The sequence below is a fragment of the Pristiophorus japonicus genome, chromosome 8 (genome assembly GCF_044704955.1).
Source record: "Pristiophorus japonicus isolate sPriJap1 chromosome 8, sPriJap1.hap1, whole genome shotgun sequence".
Classification (NCBI taxonomy): Eukaryota; Metazoa; Chordata; class Chondrichthyes; family Pristiophoridae; genus Pristiophorus; species Pristiophorus japonicus.
This window is the reverse complement of record NC_091984.1, coordinates 86,404,217-86,421,645: the sequence shown is the minus strand read 5'-3', so window position 1 is coordinate 86,421,645 and position 17,429 is coordinate 86,404,217. Positions and strand designations below refer to the sequence as shown.

General features: G+C 40.0%; 1 protein-coding gene across 8 annotated transcripts in view; it reads left to right on the top strand.

Annotated features, from left to right (window-relative positions):
- Positions 1–17,429, top strand: part of LOC139268611 (mesoderm induction early response protein 1-like) — a 61,792-nt gene that overhangs the window by 22,838 nt on the left and 21,525 nt on the right. For 6 of the 8 annotated variants that reach the window (XM_070887009.1, XM_070887012.1, XM_070887007.1 and 3 more), the window contains exons 5-9: positions 832–964; positions 6,370–6,434; positions 10,451–10,523; positions 12,336–12,487; positions 16,499–16,580. In XM_070887009.1, the coding sequence (XP_070743110.1) occupies positions 832–964; positions 6,370–6,434; positions 10,451–10,523; positions 12,336–12,487; positions 16,499–16,580 (505 nt within the window). The remainder of the gene's footprint in view (positions 1–831; positions 965–6,369; positions 6,435–10,450; positions 10,524–12,335; positions 12,488–16,498; positions 16,581–17,429) is intronic. The other 2 variants (XM_070887008.1, XM_070887010.1) reach the window with 2 other exon arrangements.

Sequence of the window (17,429 nt, the reverse complement as noted above, 5' to 3'; positions counted from 1 at the left end):
CGCAGACAGTGGAAGGAACGTGCAGCACCCATCCTTTCCTTCAACGACTGTCTGTCCCACTTGTGACAGAGACTGCAATTCCCATATTGGACTGTTCAGTCACCTCACTTTGAGAGTGGAAGAATGTCTTCCTTGATTTCAAGGGACTGCCTATGATGATGATGAGACACCAAATCTGTGCAATCAGACTGCCTGTCTGACATATGGAAAGATCAAAACAATTGCTTTTGGCCCCCACCAAACAATATGCTTCCCTGCCACTGACTCCATTCCCCCATCCTGGTTGATTGATCTTGCTGTGCACAGTTTCACCATTCTGTTCAACACAGAGTTGAGTTGCAAAACTCAAATCCTACCAATCATCGAGGTCGCATACTTACACCATTGCAACATACCCTTACCTCTGTCCGTTGACACTGAAGCTCATCGAGATACTTAGAGTTAATCTCTGGAAAAGAGAACAACTTTCCTGAGTATGATAAGCTTTGCTTGTTTATAAAGAAAAAGTTGAAAACAGGAAGTATGCAACAGTAAAATCGGAATCCATACTATACAGGGCAAGGAAAGGATGTAGAAATGCAACTGAAGGGGATTTAAAAAGTAAAAGCAGCCAGATAGTATTTTGTATTTTTGAAGAAGTAATGACAACATTCTGTAGTTTCTTGGGACTTTCATATCTGTATTTTCTCTGTTTCTTTCTCCCCTCTTTTTATAAAAAAAAAACACCCCTGGTTGTACAGCCCTCATTTAGGTTTTCAACTTTGACGAATAGACTCAGATTTTGTTGAATTGGTTGAGCTGTGTTTCAGGTATCTTTTATGATTTCTATAGCAGGAAGTACCAAAGAACTCATGTGGACAAGAAGATGAAACTCAGTCTTCTAACGATGACCTTGCACCATTGATTACCTCACAAGATGTACAAGAGATGATCCGCCCACGCAGATGTAAATACTTAGACATAGGTATATTTTTTTTGTGCATGTATGTGAAAGAAGCCAACTTAAGCAATCTCCCCTATTATAAAATATATTCTCAACAGCTATTTCAGCCTCCATTATTGCTGGAGTAATGAGGTTTTGCCACAGCTGAGAAATGTTAACTTGTACTTGAGGCAAGAGTTTACTAAGTGACGTTATTACCCATTTGTTGAACTTGGAGTGTCATTAATGGGTGACATTGATTCTAATAATGGAGTAATATGTTCAATACAGTTGGCTAAAGATCAGTAGCATGTGAAACAAAAGTTTTCACTTCGCCCAGTGATTGATATCAACAGATCTTCATTTCAATGATGTGGGCAATAAGAACTGGGTAGTAGCCAACAATGCCACAGTGATGGGCTAAAAATATTTACTGTTTTGAAAAACAATTATCTCAAGGGCTTAATTAAAGTAATCCTCAGGCTACATGAATTAATTTTTCTACAAATGTTGCTGTCAAATTCAGTTCAAGTTGGCTGCTGTTGCCATTTTGGATTTCAGTGTCCCCGAGTTTTCTTCCAAGTTTGAGGACTTGTTGGATAACATTCAGGTTAGCCAACAGCTTTTCAAATTCATTTGAGGTAACTTTGAGCTTGTACCAGAGTTAATAGGTAGATGAACTTGCACTATGAACAGTTATTTGCTATATTTGTGAACATTCTATCACTGGCTGGCTCTGTTGCACAGGAGGGCAGGAAAAAGAGTGGGAGAGTGATGGTGATAGGGGATTCAATTGTAAGGGGATTAGATAGGCGTTTCTGCGGTCGAATCCGAGGCTCCAGGATGGTATGTTGCCTCCCTGGTGCAAGGGTCAAGGATGTCTCGGAGCGGGTGCAGGACATTCTGAAAAGGGAGGGAGAACAGTCAGTTGTCGTGGTGCACATTGGCACCAACGACATAGGTAAAAAAAAAAGGGATGAGGTCCTACGAGACGAATTTAAGGAGCTGGGAGCTAAATTAAAAAGTAGGACCTCAAAAGTAGTAATCTCGGGATTGTTACCAGTGCCACGTGCTAGTCAGAGTAGGAATCGCAGGATAGCTCAGATGAATACGTGGCTTGAGCAGTGGTGCTGCAGGGAGGGATTCAAATTCCTGGGGCATTGGAACCGGTTCTGGGGGAGGTGGGACCAGTACAAACCGGACGGTCTGCACCTAGGCAGGACCGGAACCAATGTTCTAGGGGGAGTGTTTGCTAGTGCTGTTGGGGAGGAGTTAAATTAATATGGCAGGGGGATGGGAACCAATGCAGGGAGACAGAGGGAAACAAAATGGAGACGGAAGCAAAAGACAGAAAGGAGATGAGTAAAAGTGGAGGGCAGAGAAACCCAAGGCAAAAAACAAAAAGGGCCACTGTACAGCAAAATTCTAAAGGGTCAAATTGTAGTAAAAAGGCAAGCCTGAAAGCTCAGTGCGAGGAGTATTTGGAACCCAGGAGAGGGCTCTGAGCTAGTTAGAATGGGTGAGAGCTCAGATGAACAGGACCCCAAGAAAGAATGCAAAAGGCAGGAGGCAACAGAGTAGTGTAGCACTGGGGTAAGTGTAAACCACAAAGTGATAGGAAGGGACAATATGTATGAATATAAAGGGACTGCAGGAGGGGGTCAAAACTAAAAATCATGGTTTAAAAACTAGTATTAAAACACTCTATCTAAACGCACGCAGCATTCGAAATAAAGTAAATGAGTTGACGGCACAAATCATTACAAATGGGTATGATTTGGTGGCCATTACAGAAACGTGGTTGCAGAGTGGCCAAGACTGGGAATTAAACATACAGGGGTATCTGACAATTCGGAAGGATAAACAAGAAGGGAAAGGAGGTGGGGTAGCTCTGTTAATAAAGAATGATAGCAGGGCAGTTGTGAGAGACGATATTGGCTCTAATGAACAAAATGTTGAATCATTGTGGGTGGAGATTAGAGATAGTAAGGGGAAAAAGTCACTGGTGGGCGTGGTTTATAGGCCCCTAAATAATAACTTCACGGTGGGGCGGACAATAATCAAGGGAATAATAGAGGCATGTGAAAAAGGAACGGCAGTAATCATGGGGGATTTTAACCAACATATCGATTGGTCAAATCAAATCGCACAGGGTAGCCTTGAGGAGGAATTCATAGAATGCATACGGGATTGTTTCTTAGAACAGTATGTTACAGAACCTACACGGGAGCAAGCTATCTTAGATCTGGTCCTGTGTAATGAACAGGAATAATAAACGATCTCCTAGTAAAAGATCCTCTCGGAATGAGTGATCACAGTATGGTTGAATTTGTAATACAGATTGAGGGTGAGGAAGTAGTGTCTCAAACGAGCGTACTATGCTTAAACAAAGGGGACTACAGTGGGATGAGGGCAGAGTTAGCAAAAGTAGACTGGGAACACAGACTAAACTGTGGCACATTTGAGGAACAGTGGAGGACTTTTAAGGAGCTCTTTCATAGTGCTCAACAAAAATATATTCCAGTGAAAAAGAAGGGTGGTAAGAGAAGGGATAACCAGCCGTGGATAACCAAGGAAATAAAGGAGAGTATCAAATTAAAAACCAATGCGTATAAGGTGGCCAAGGTTAGTGGGAAACTAGAAGATTGGGAAAATGTTAAACGACAGCAAAGAATGACTAAGAAAGCAATAAAGAAAGGAAAGATAGATTACGAAAGTAAATTTGCGCAAAACATAAAAACAGACAGTAAAAGCTTTTACCGATATATAAATCGGAAAAGAGTGACTAAAGTAAATGTTGGTCCCTTAGAAGATGCGAAGGGGGATTTAATAATGGGAAATGTGGAAATGGCTGAGACCTTAAACAATTATTTTGCTTCAGTCTTCACAGTGGAAGACACTCAAACCATGCCAAAAATTGCTGGTCACGGGAATGTGGGAAGGGAGGTCCTTGAGACAATCACTATTACTAGGGAGGTAGTGCTGGACAGGCTAATGGGACTCGAGGTAGACAGGTCTCCTGGTCCTGATGAAATGCATCCCAGGGTATTAAAAGAGATGACGGAAGTTATAGCAGATGCATTCGTTATAATCTACCAAAATTCTCTGGACTCTGGGGAGGTACCAGCGGATTGGAAGCAGCTAATGTAACGCCTGTTTAAAAAAGGGGGCAGACAAAAGGCAGGTAACTATAGGCCGGTTAGTTTAACATCTGTAGTGGGGAAAATGCTTGAAGCTATCATTAAGGAAGAAATAGCGGGACATCTAGATAGGAACAGTGCAATCAAGCAGACGCAACATGGATTCATGAAGGGGAAATCATGTTTAACTAATTTACTGGAATTCTTTGAGGATATAACGAGCATGGTGGATAGAGGTGTACCGATGGATGTGTATTTAGATTTCCAAAAGGCATTCGATAAGGTGCCACACAAAAGGTTACTGCAGAAGATAAAGGTACGCGGAGTCAGAGGAAATGTATTAGCATGGATCGAGAATTGGCTGGCTAACAGAAAGCAGAGAGTCGGGATAAATGGGTCCTTTTCGGGTCGGAAATCGGTGGTTAGTGGTGTGCCACAGGGATCGGTGCTGGGACCACAACTGTTTACAATATACATAGATGACCTGGAAGAGGGGACAGAGTGTAATGTAACAAAATTTGCAGATGACACAAAGATTAATGGGAAAGCGGGTTGTGTAGAGGATACAGAGAGGCTGCAAAAAGATTTAGATAGGTTAAGCGAATGGGCTAAGGTTTGGCAGATGGAATTCAATGTCGGAAAATGTGAGGTCATCCACCTTGGGGGGGGAAAAAAAACAGTAAAAGGGAATATTATTTGAATGGGGAGAAATTACAACATGCTGCGGTGCAGAGGGACCTGGGGGTCCTTATGCATGAATCCCAAAAAGTTAGTTTGCAGCTGCAGCAGGTAATCAGGAAGGCGAATGGAATGTTGGCCTTCATTGCGAGCGGGATGGAGTACAAAAGCAGGGAGGTCCTGCTGCAACTGTACAGGGTATTGGTGAGGCCGCACCTGGAGTACTGCGTGCAGTTTTGGTCACCTTACTTAAGGAAGGATTTACTAGGAGGGGGTACAGAGACGATTCACGAGGCTGATTCCGGAGATGAGGGGATTACCTTATGATGATAGATTGCGTAGACTGGGTCTTTACTCATTGGAGTTCAGAAGGATGAGGGGTGATCTTACAGAAACATTTAAAATAATGAAAGGGATAGACAGTATAGAGGTGGAGAAGTTGTTTCCACTGGTCGGGGAGACTAGAACTAGGGGGCACAGCCTCAAAATACGGGGGAGCCAATTTAAAACCGAGTTGAGAAGGAATTTCTTCTCCCAGAGGGTTGTGAATCTGTGGAATTCTCTGCCCAAGGAACAGTTGAGACTAGCTCAATGAATATATTCAAATCACAGATAGATAGATTTTTAACCAATAAGGGAATTAAGGGTTATGGAGAGCGGCGGGTAAGTGGAGCTGAGTCCTCGGCCAGATCAGCCATGATCTTTTTGAATGGCGGAGCAGGCTCGAGGGGCTAGATGGCCTACTCCTGTTCCTAATTCTTATGTTCTTATGCTGCTCATATACCCATGAAGTGCAGCTCTATAGTTTTGTATTTCTACATATTAATTGTCCTCATGCACCTTTTATAACTATTTTATTACTAATGATGTCTTCTGATAAACTGGCATCAATTTTCTATGACTAAATTGTATTTGTGTGTAGTATTTTTTTTAAAGTTCTGTTGGGATGCCCATCCTTAGTTTTGGATTTCCATATGTATCATTTTTGCCATTTTCTACATTTACATAGCCCAAATAAAACTCCAGACCATACATGCATATCTATAATGAGTGAATTATAAATGTGTTTGATATGCTTGGGGTACTAGCCTTCATCCCTAGGTTTTTTAATTATAGAAAATGTACATAAAACATAAAAGAAAATCTCACATTGTTTTCTATTTTTTTTCATTCTCCTTATTAATTGTAGTTGTATTTATTCCAAACTAATTGGAGGAGAAAACAATATTGGTCTCTGGCTGAAAAATCAGCTTTTTAGAGTATTTAGTTCAAGCAATTGAGTCAAAATTGTAACGGTTGACATGCCCGGGTCAGTCTTTGTTTAATGTGTTCACTGGAAGTAGTGTAATTCTGTCTGAATTAAGATTGCAAAATCCTGAATGTACATTTATAGATTTTGAGACTGTGGCACCTATACATGTGCAAAAGGGTAGCAGTTTAAGCTTCATGCAAAGTGTCCTTTAGAATCTTGGTATTCTCAAAAAAGCATTGGTATGTTCAAAAATATTTTTTTAAGTTCTAAGTCCCTCATCTTGTAATGACATCCTCAAATTATTCCTAAAACTGAGCGTTCTTTTTACATTACAAAACTTAACTCTGGGGAAAAAATTGACCTGTTAACATTCATAGGCAATGAAGGAGAAGAAGAATCTGAAGAAGATGAAGATTATGTGCCCTCAGAAGACTGGAAAAAGGTACCGTTGTGTTTCAATATTTTTCACTTAATACCTAAATATATTGCTAAACTGGATCTATATTTCTGATGGCCCAAAACACATTTTTTATTCCCCCAATTATTTTCTTCTCTGCTCTTCCTGCACAGCACACCAACTATGGCTGACTTTCTTTCTAGCCTTCCCTAATGCTGTTCTGAATTGCTGCTAAAATGTGTATGGGACCAGCAAGACGATGACTCCTTTGTTTCTGCTTTATGAGTTCACTGCACTAATGTAGTTGCACTCTGTGATGTGTATTGGTTTTCTATTATCCCTACACAGCTTATTTTATGTCACAAATGAAATTCCAATTAGGATCAAATGCTACAATATAGTGTATTCTATCCGCATGCGAGTTCAAATTCTTTACTTTTGGTATCACAGTACATTTATCTGTCACTTGGTGTGTGGGGAATGTGTTTCATTGGAAAAATAACCCGTTATTCCTGTAGGTGGCGCTTTGGTGGGTAATTTCATTGTTAAAGGATTTACATTTCCCGCCAGGAACCTGGGTCATACACTAGCCGCTAACTTAGTGAGTGTATATCACTCTGACCACCAGATTCCTATAATTTGCCTAAAATGCTTTCTGAAAATGTTTTCAACTGCCATTTTCAGTGTAATTTCTAATGTCCAAAATAAGGATTTAAACAATTTTAAAAAATCAAAATAATACATTCTTCACTAATATGATTACATTTATCCATTGAATTCCCTTTGTGACTTTTAATGCCTTGTTAACATTTTTACTTGGAGGTATCAGCCTCTCTCAAAAGCCTTGACTTGGACTCAATAGCTTTGCCGAGCGCTATGATTCTAAAAGCTAAATTTAGATTGTGCAGTCTGAGCGTGTGCAGTGTGCCTTAATTCCCAGGCTGCTTCAGTATAGTTCAGTTAGCTGTACTGATGGAACGTTCTAGCAGTTTCTGATAAAAGGCTTTTCACAATTATTTGAAGAAAATCAGAAGGATAGATTTCAAAATCTTATTCAATATTTTTTTAAACAGAGAAGCCGTGTGTGAGAATAAAGTACTGATCACATCTGGTGCAGGTTTTTTGTGTTCTATAACTTTCAGTAAAAGTTCATTAAGATCAGAGAGATTTTCCTTCGTGTAATTGCTTCAAAATTCAACTTTTTGGAAAAATGAATTCACACAACTTCTTTGAATTATCTCATCTGATTATCATGTGTTACGTCATCATTAATGCCACCAAACAACACCACCTTGCTAATAAGCTGCTCACTAATGCCACAGTTCAGGGTTCTATGAGAACCAGTTGGCTCCAGACCTCCTCATAACTTTGATTCAAACTTGGACACAAAAGCTGAATTCCAGATGAGAGGTTATACTAGCTGCCCTTGACATGAAGGCAGCATTTGATAGAGTACCAGGGTACCCTAGCAAAACTGATGACAGTGATCAAAGGGAAAAACGTCCGATGACTAGAGTCATACCTAGCACAAAGGAAGATGGTTGTGATTGTCAGAGCCTCAGAACATCGCAGCAAGAATGCTTCAGGGGAGCATCCATAGCCCAACCATTTTCAGCTATTTTCTCAATTACCATCCCTCTATCATAAAGTCAGGAGTGAGCCTGTTCACTCATGACTCCAGTGTTCAGATCCATTCACAACTGCAACAAAGACGCAGCCCAAGCCAATCTGCAATGGACCTGGTTGACATAGGCTTGGGTTGACAAGTGGCAGGTAACATTCCTGCTACATTACAGCCTGATAGTCATTTTGAGCAAGAGAAAGCCCGGCTATTTGCCACATGCTTTGTTGACACCACCACTGCCAATCCCCACAATCAGTGTCTTGGTGTTGCCATTGACCAGAAGCTTAACTGGACCAACTATATCTACACTATGGCTACAAGAGTAGGGCAACGGCTTTGCAATAAGTACCTCACCTCCTGGCTTCACAAAGTCGCTCAGGTCAGGAGTTTGAAGGAATATTCACCACTCATCTGGATGGCTGCAGGCGCAACAACACTCAAGAAACTTGACACCATCCAGGCTAAATATTTTGCTTGATCTAACCACATGCTACTGGAATCAGTAGCCATTCCTGCCAACACTGGTGCACTGTGACTGCAGTAAGTACGATCTACAGGATACACTGCAGCAACTCATCAAGGTTACTTCAACAGCACCTCCTTCCCCTGCTAACTCTGCCACCGAAAAGGACAAGAGCAAACAAAGTGATGGGAATACCAACATCTCCAAGTCACACACTGTCCTCGGTCGTCATTTCTTCATATTAACTGCTGATTAATTATATTGAATGTTTTGTATTCCTGGAGCTAAGCAAGTTTCCTAAATCTAAAGGGATCAACTTCTTTTGTACATTTTTAACTCATTGTTACTATAATTTGCTTTTTTCATCTGTTTTCAGCTTTCTAAAGTGATCCTCTCTCAGATCAATTTGGGCACAGTACAGTAAATTATTGGTTGATTAAATAACAATAACTTGCATTGATATAGTGCCTTTAACATAGTAACACATGTCGAGGTATTTCTCCAGTAACCTCATTCATTATGTCTAACTGGTAACTTGCAATGTTCCTATTCACATTTTAAGTTTTAACTAATAAGCAACATTTTTATTGGTCAGTATATTATTCTCCCTCTTCCCCACCTCTGAGGCAGATATATATGTTTACTTTCGGTATTGGGAGAACAAAGTTGAATGTGTTATCACTCTTAAATGATATATATGCTTAGAACATAAGAATTAGGAACAGGAGTAGGCCATTAGCCCCTCGGGCCTGCTCCGCCATTCAATAAGATTATGGCTGATCTGGCCGTGGACTCAGCTCCACTTACCTGCCCGCTCCCCGTAACCCTTAATTCCCTTACTGGTTAAAAATCTTATCTATCTGTGACTTGAATACATTCAATGAGCTAGTCTCAACTGTTCCTTGGGCAGAGAATTCCACAGATTCACAACCCTCTGGGAGAAGAAATTCCTTCTCAACTCGGTTTTAAATTGGCTCCCCCGTATTTTGAGGCTGTGCCCCCTAGTTCTAGTCTCCCCGACCAGTGGAAACAACCTCTCCGCCTCTATCTTGTCTATCCCTTTCATTATTTTAAATGTTTCTATAAGATCACCCCTCATCCTTCTGAACTCCAACGAGTAAAGACCCAGTCTACTCAATCTATCATCATAAGGTAACCCCTCATCTCCGGAATCAGCCTAGTGAATCGTCTCTGTACCCCCTCCAAAGCCAGTATATCCTTCCTTAAGTAAGGTGACCAAAACTGCACGCAGTACTCCAGGTGCAGCCTTACCAATACCCTATACAATTGCAGCAGGACCTCCCTGCTTTTGTACTCCATCCCTCTCGCAATGAAGGCCAACATTCCATTCGCCTTCCTGATTACCTGCTGCACCTGCAAACTAACTTTTTGGGATTCATGCACAAGGACCCCCAAGTCCCTCTGCACCTCAGCATGTTGTAATTTCTCCCCATTCAAATAATATTCCCTTTTACTGTTTTTTTTTCCCCAAGGTGGATGACCTCACACTTTCCGACATTGAATTCCATCTGCCAACCTTTGCCCATTCGCTTAACCTATCTAAATCTCTTTGCAGCCTCTCTGTGTCCTCTACACAACCCGCTTTCCCACTAATCTTTGTGTGTTGTGTTAAATGTAAAAATGTTAATGGGTGTTACATAAACTAAGTATAGTGTCAATTTTCTATTAAAGACTTTAAAAAAATCTCTGAGCTAATTGCAGGTGCTTTTGTATTGTTCTAGTGTAGTGATAGTGCCACCGACTTCTGACTCATGGGTCCTCTGCAGCCAACGACAATATCAAAGTAAACTTGTCAGACTTGCCAAGGCCAGCAGGCGGGAAGACTCATGTTTTACTGTATCTTACCGACTGCCAGCCTTGTAAGTGCAATATAAAAGTAACTTAAAAGGAATTGTTTAGTGTAACGCTACAGTCTCAATACTGATGATAAAGATGGTTGGTCTTGCTTTTCAGGAGATCATGGTGGGCTCCCAATACCAGGCTGAAGTTCCTGTAGGCTTTTATAAGTACAAAGAGAATGAAAGAGGTAAGCTCTTCTTTAAACTTTAAAATGTATTCGTTCAAAGATGAAAATAAATAAGATTGTGGTGGGTGAAGGAAATGGTTGGTCTGTTGGGATTTAGCACCCAACTAGTTCCAGTTCATAAATGGGCTTCTTTACTGCAAAAAGTTTTGCATTTAGATCTTCCTAATTTTAGAACATACAAAACTAAAACTAAAATAAATCTACAACCGCACCCCCTTTTGTGAAGCAGCCTATCTTTGTGTAATCGTTTGACTTTTCAACTGTACTTCAGATCATTCGCTGTTGTTTAACCAAGTTTCAGAGATACCAATTATATCTAAATTCTGTATGGAAGAATATGCCTGTAATGCTAGCATTTGATTTCTAATACCTGTACTTCGAACATTAATTAATATGAAAATGAGTGCCGTTTCACACTATGTTAGCTATCTTAATCTCTGTAATTGTAATTCATTAAATTGTTAGTATTACTATTGGTTGCCCTCACCACCAATCCAAGTGGAGCGACATACATTATGAGCAACGTTCTCCCTGTCCCAACCAAATTAAATATTTCCAAATAGATCTTCAACATTCTGAGCTCGTATTTTAGTCCCCAACCTATTAAAATTAACTCTAACCTTTTTGAGAAATTTACTTTCCCATTCCGTTGTGTTGGTCATACAGTAGTACAGTTGTTGTGGAAAAACCACCATGTTCTACCATTATGCCAGGATGTGTGTGAGGGTGGAAGGCACAACAGTAATCTTTGATGGTACATTCTGGATGGTAATCAGCAGTGAACTTCTCCAACTTTGCACAGAATTTGTGCATGTTTCCAAAATTTCAAGTAATATACTTTTTGCATGCCTCTCCTTAAACAGTGACTGCTGCTCGGGTATGATTCCACAGCTGTCACCAGCCTTTGGATAATTCACCCAAGCTTGGATAGTGAGTAGTGGGAGGCTATTCCGCTGTGGCGGCATCACAATTATGTTCAATCTTATTCACATCTGATGCCCATACATGAGCATTAAAGCTGCCATCCATGGCAATTTTGACCAAATTTTTACTACTTCCTAGTTAATTAGATAGTGATGATAAGTATACCAACCTTTTATAGCTAAGATCAAAGAGGTTTAAAAGAAAGCAGGCTATTTGGCCCATGTATGCTGGCTCTTTGCTAGAACAATTCAGAATTCATCCTACTGCTTTGAAGCTTTCTCTGTTTTAAATCTCAGTATTCGTTGCGTATATCCCATGCGACCAAGAAGGTTCCAGGTTCGATCCCTGGTTTGTGTTTAGTTAGTTGATCACTGCCAGGATGCTGGAGGGGTGCTACAATAAGCCTTGGTATACTGGGGCCACGAGGGAGACAGCATAGGTTACTGCTCCTGATTTGTTATCCAACTTCCTGAAAACTGTATGTGTGTGGACAGGATTTGACATGGCACTGATATCCCCTCCATTAAATAGCCTGCAGACATTCTTTGTCTAGGCTTAAACATGAAGAGTGGTCACTTGGATGAGCTACCACAGCTCTTCCAACACCTGAAGAATTCTATGCCAACATGAATTGCCACTTTGAGAAAAAAACATTGGGGGGAAAAGAAAAACTGTTCATTGTTTGCTTTTAATTTGCTTAATGTTTCCTTCAGATAACATAGCTTGTTTGTGAGCCATGTTTGTGAGTTGGCTATTGAAATTTGTCATTTTTATAAAAGTAGTCCCCTTTTTTAAAAAAAAAGAGAACCACTGAGATGCGTAGTGAACGCAAGTATGTGGCCTAGATGAAGCTGTGCACTAATGGATCTTATAAAAATCTATGTCTAGTCTATGAGAATGAAGACCAGTTGTTGTGGAATCCTGATTTTCTGCCTGAGAATAAAGTGGTGGAATTTCTTTGTGATGCTAGTAAGCGCACGGGTGAGGAGAAAGGATTGGATGCAATACCAGAAGGCTCGCATATAAAAGACAATGAGCAGGTTTGTCGTGCACATTGAAATGGAAAATGGTTGTTTTATGTATTAAACAGAAGAAATTTGCAAGTGCAGTCAGAATTTTACAAAGTAATGTTTTAAATCATTGCTCAATTTAAAAGTCCTCAAACTCTACAGTATATTTTTATTCACTTTAAACCTGTTCAAGTAAGCGTGGGAGAATAGCATTACATTTGGTTAAAACAGACCATTCACTCAGGAATCATAAGGAGGTCGGGACATATATATAGTATAAACTCTTGACTTGGGTACAATCAGAGTATGTGTAACAGCATTACAAAAATGGTGGTATTTCCTATTTAAAATGTAATATTTTAGTTTTAATTGAAAGTGTTGGTGTTTTTTTACTTGCTTGCTAAAACACTGCTTCTTGCTATTAGAACATAAGAAATAGGAGCAGGAGTAGGCGATTTGGCCCCTCGAGCCTGCTCCGCCATTAAATATCTTGGCCTCAGCTACGCTTCCCTGCCCACTCCCCATAACCATTGACTCCCTTATTCAAAAATCTGTCTATCTCCACCTTAAATATATTCAATGATCCAGCCTCCACAGCTCTCTGGGATAGAGAATTCCAAAGATTCATGACCCTCTGAGAAAAGAAATTCCTCCTCATTTCTGTTTTAAATGGACGACCCCTTATTCTGAAACTATGTCCCCAGTTCTAGATTCCCCACGAGGATAAACATCCTCTCTGCGTTTACCCTGTCAAGCCCCCTCAGAATCTTATACGTTTCAATAAGATCACCTCTCATTCTTCTAAACGCCAATGAGTATAGGCCCAACCTGCTCAACCTTTCTTCATAAGTCAACCCCTTCGTCTCAGGAATCAACCTAGTGAACCTTCTCTGAACTGCCTCCGATGCAAGTATATCCCTCCTTAAATAAGGAGACCAAAACTGTACACAGTACTCCAGGTGTGGTCTCACCAATGCCCTGTAACTTTTTGTGTTTCATGTACAAGGATCCCCAGATCCCCTCGGTACCTCAGCATTTTGTAATCTCTCCTCATTTAAATAATAATTTGCTTTTTTATTTTTCCTACCAATGTGGATAACCTCACATTTTCCCACATTATACTCCATGTGCCAAATTTTTGACCACTCAGTCTATATATCCCATTGCAGATTCTTTGTGTCCTCCTCATAACTTGCTTTCCCACATGTCTATGTATCAACAGCAAATTTGGCTAAATTACACTCGATCCCTTCATCCAAGTCATTAATATAAATTGTAAATAGTTGAGGCCCCAGCACTGATTCCTATGGCACCCCACTAGTTACAGTTTGCCAACCTGAAAATGACCCATTTATCCCGATTCTCTGTTTCCGTTAGTTAGCCAATCTATATTATCCCCACCCCGTGAGCTCTTGTGCAGTAACTTTTTATGTGGCACCTTTATCATCTACCTTCTGGAAATCCAAATACATGACATCTACTGGTTCCCTTTACCTCCTCTGTTCATTACATCCTCAAAGAACTCCAGCAAATTTGTCAAACATGATTTCCCTTTCATAAAACCATACTGACTCTGCTTGACTGTATTATGATTTTCTAAATGTCCTGCTACTACTTCCTTAATAATGGACTCCAGCATTTTCCCAGTGACAGATGTTAGGTTAACTGGTTTATATTTCCTGCTTTCTGTCTCCCTCCTTTCTTAAACAGGAGCGTTACATTTGCAGTTTTCTAATCAGTTGGGACCTCTCCAGAATCCAGACAATTTTGGTAGATTACAACCAATGCATCCACTATCTCTGCAGCCACTTCTTTTAAGACCCTAGGATGCAGGCCATCAGGTCCAGGGGACTTGTCCTCCTTTAGTCCCATTAGATTGCCTAATACATTTTATCCAGTGATAGTGATTGTTTTAAGTTCCCCCCTTCCAATAGCTCCTTGATTATCAATTATTGGGATGCTTTTAGTGCCTTCTTATTGTGAGGACTGATACAAAATATTTGTTCAGAGTATCTGCCATTTCCCTGTTTCCCATTATTAATTCCCCAGTCTCATCCTCTCAGGGACCAACGTTTACTTTAGCTACTCTTCCTTTTTTTATATCTTTTTATATACCTGTAGAAGCTCTTGCTGTTGGTTTTTATATTTCTTGATAGTTTACTCTCATAAACTATCGTCTCTATCTTTATTTCTTTTCGTCGTTTAGACATATTCTTTCATAAGATGTCACTTTGGTCTTCAAAAGCAGTAGAATTTCTCAACTTGTTTTAAGTTTAAATATTGAGCAAATTCAATTCACAAGTGATTGATGCAGCACATACAGATAACATAGAAACATAGAAAATAGGTGCAGGAGTAGGCCATTCAGCCCTTCGAGCCTGCACCGCCATTCAATGAGTTCATGGCTGAACATGCAACTTCAGTACCCCATTCCTGCTTTCTTGCCATATCTCTTGATCCCCCTAGTAGTAAGGACTACATCTAACTCCTTTTTGAATATATTTAGTGAATTGGCCTCAACAACTTTCTGTGGTAGAGAATTCCACAGATTCACTACTCTCTGGGTGAAGAAGTTTCTCCTCATCTCGGTCCTAAATGGCTTACCCCTTATCCTTAGACTGTGACCCCTGGTTCTGGACTTACCCAACATTGGGAACATTCTTCCTGCATCTAACCTGTCTAAACCCGTCAGAATTTTAAATGTTTCTATGAGATCCCCTCATTCTTCTGAACTCCAGTGAATACAAGCCCAGTTGATCCAGTCTTTCTTGATATGTCAGTCCTACCATCCCGGGAATCAGTCTGGTGAACCTTCGCTGCACTCCCTCAATAGCAAGAATGTCCTTCCTCAAGTTAGGAGACCAAAACTGTACACAATACTCCAGGTGTGGCCTCACCAAGGCCCTGATATCTATTAAAATTTCTGTGTGAGTCAGCATTCCATTTTGAAATGCATTAAAAATTTCTATGTCAGACAATCTCTGGAAAAAAAATAATTTTAAGTTTCCACATGTAGCGGTTACTATCTGATCCACAATTCACTTGATTATCATAACCTGTTGGATCCAGAACCATGCACTGGTTCTCTTGTGGCACCCAGTCATTTTCTAGCCCGTCTGCTAATTAAGTGTCATGACTCTAAATTAGGTCTTGAATCATCCCTTTATACACTGGCCCTCTCCTTGTGAAGCTGTGTGCACCCCTCACAATGCCTGACAGCTACCCCCCCCCACCCTTGCTGGAATGGTTTGCTGAAATCTCTACTCCCCTCTGATACAATGTTTCTCTCCCCCGCCACCCTCCCCAGACAGATTGTTTGCCAAAAGGCAATTGTCAGTCAAATAGAAATACATCAAAGTTATAACATGGGGCTTTCGGCCAAACCAGCCCATATTGGCATTTACCCTCCATGCGAGCAAATAGTTAATCACATTTGCCAATAACACCACATTGTTTAAATCTCAATTATGCTCAAGCCTGCACCAACAAGACTCATATCGGGATGTATGCAACGCAACATTTATGGCTTTTACTGGCTGAGTTTAAGGGCACTGCTACTAAACAAACACTGAGCAAAAAAAGATTTTATCACAATAGACACTAAGGTGGTTTTGATTGGCAAGTGGAAGTCTTGATGGCTTTTTGAGGTGAATAATTAAGATATTGAATAATTGAACAAGTAGCATGTTGCACAACATCAAAGTTTATTAGCTTAACTAGTTTTATTGTATATTGGTACCTATATGCTAAACAAATCCAATGACGAATACACTTGCACGTGAAAAAGTTTTATTAGCTGATAAGAGCATGTTTAATAAATACAATTTAAGTGTGAATACCCTTAATAATAAACATTAACCATAGATTGCTATTAAAAAATTATATCCATAAATCTCATTTTACAAACCAAACTTTGTTTTGGGTGAGAACTCTTCAAAATATCTTAACATATAATAAAATCTTACTAACAAAATAAATAACATGTTTGGTTACTAATGCGGAAAGATCCACAGACATGAGAATTACTTTTGTCTTTCTCAGGCATTGTATGAGTTGGTTAAATGCAACTTTGATACGGAGGAAGCACTGCGAAGATTGAGATTTAATGTGAAAGCAGCCAGAGGTAAGAGCATATTAATTTTCCACTAGGTGGTGGTGTTTCCTTTGCAGTTGAAAGCCTGACAGCCTAGCATGTTGGTGACCATTTCAACTTGGCTTTTCAATAACTCTATTAGTTGTATTTTAGATCAGTTGGATAGATATTAAGCTTCCTGTACAATTTGACAAAGACTTCTGTCCTTCAGTTTCTAATGCCCTTCTTCATGTCCATAGTTGTCTTCTCATCCAGCTTCTGGGAAGAAAGACTGCAGATGCTTAATTTTTCCAAAGTATCTATCTTAATCTTGAAGCCAGCCCCTGGGGTGGTCTTTCAGATGATTTAGATAAATTTTGTCAGAAAAGAACGGAAGAAATGTTCAGTTATGTTTTCTCCATTTGAAGGATGTTGGGTGAAGTCTTCAGCATTGTTTTTTCCCTTTCTTGTTCCTGTGTTTGTAAAATTAAGCTGCGTTTCCATCAATGTTCCCTTTAGCTATCTGTAACACCGGCTCACCGACCGCTTTTAACTGCAAAAACTGTGCATGCGTGGATTTTTGAAGGGGCCACGTGGCCCCCAAAATATGATTTCCATAATACACTTATCCCTATTTCCGAGTTTATTTCATACCTTGGCTGTAGTTGAATGCATGTTTTCCCAAAGCTGAATTGAAAAATCTGGTCATTCTCTACTTTTAGCTGCTGGTTTTATTTCTGTAACTGCAGCAATAATTTTCTCGAGTTGATGTGTAGTATATCCTTATGAATACTTTCCTTTTGAGTTTCATGAGTTCTGTACCTACTGAACTGGCCATGCCAATATTAATCTCAAAATAATTACTTGTAAACAGTTTAAGATTAGTGTGTGTGGCGGGAG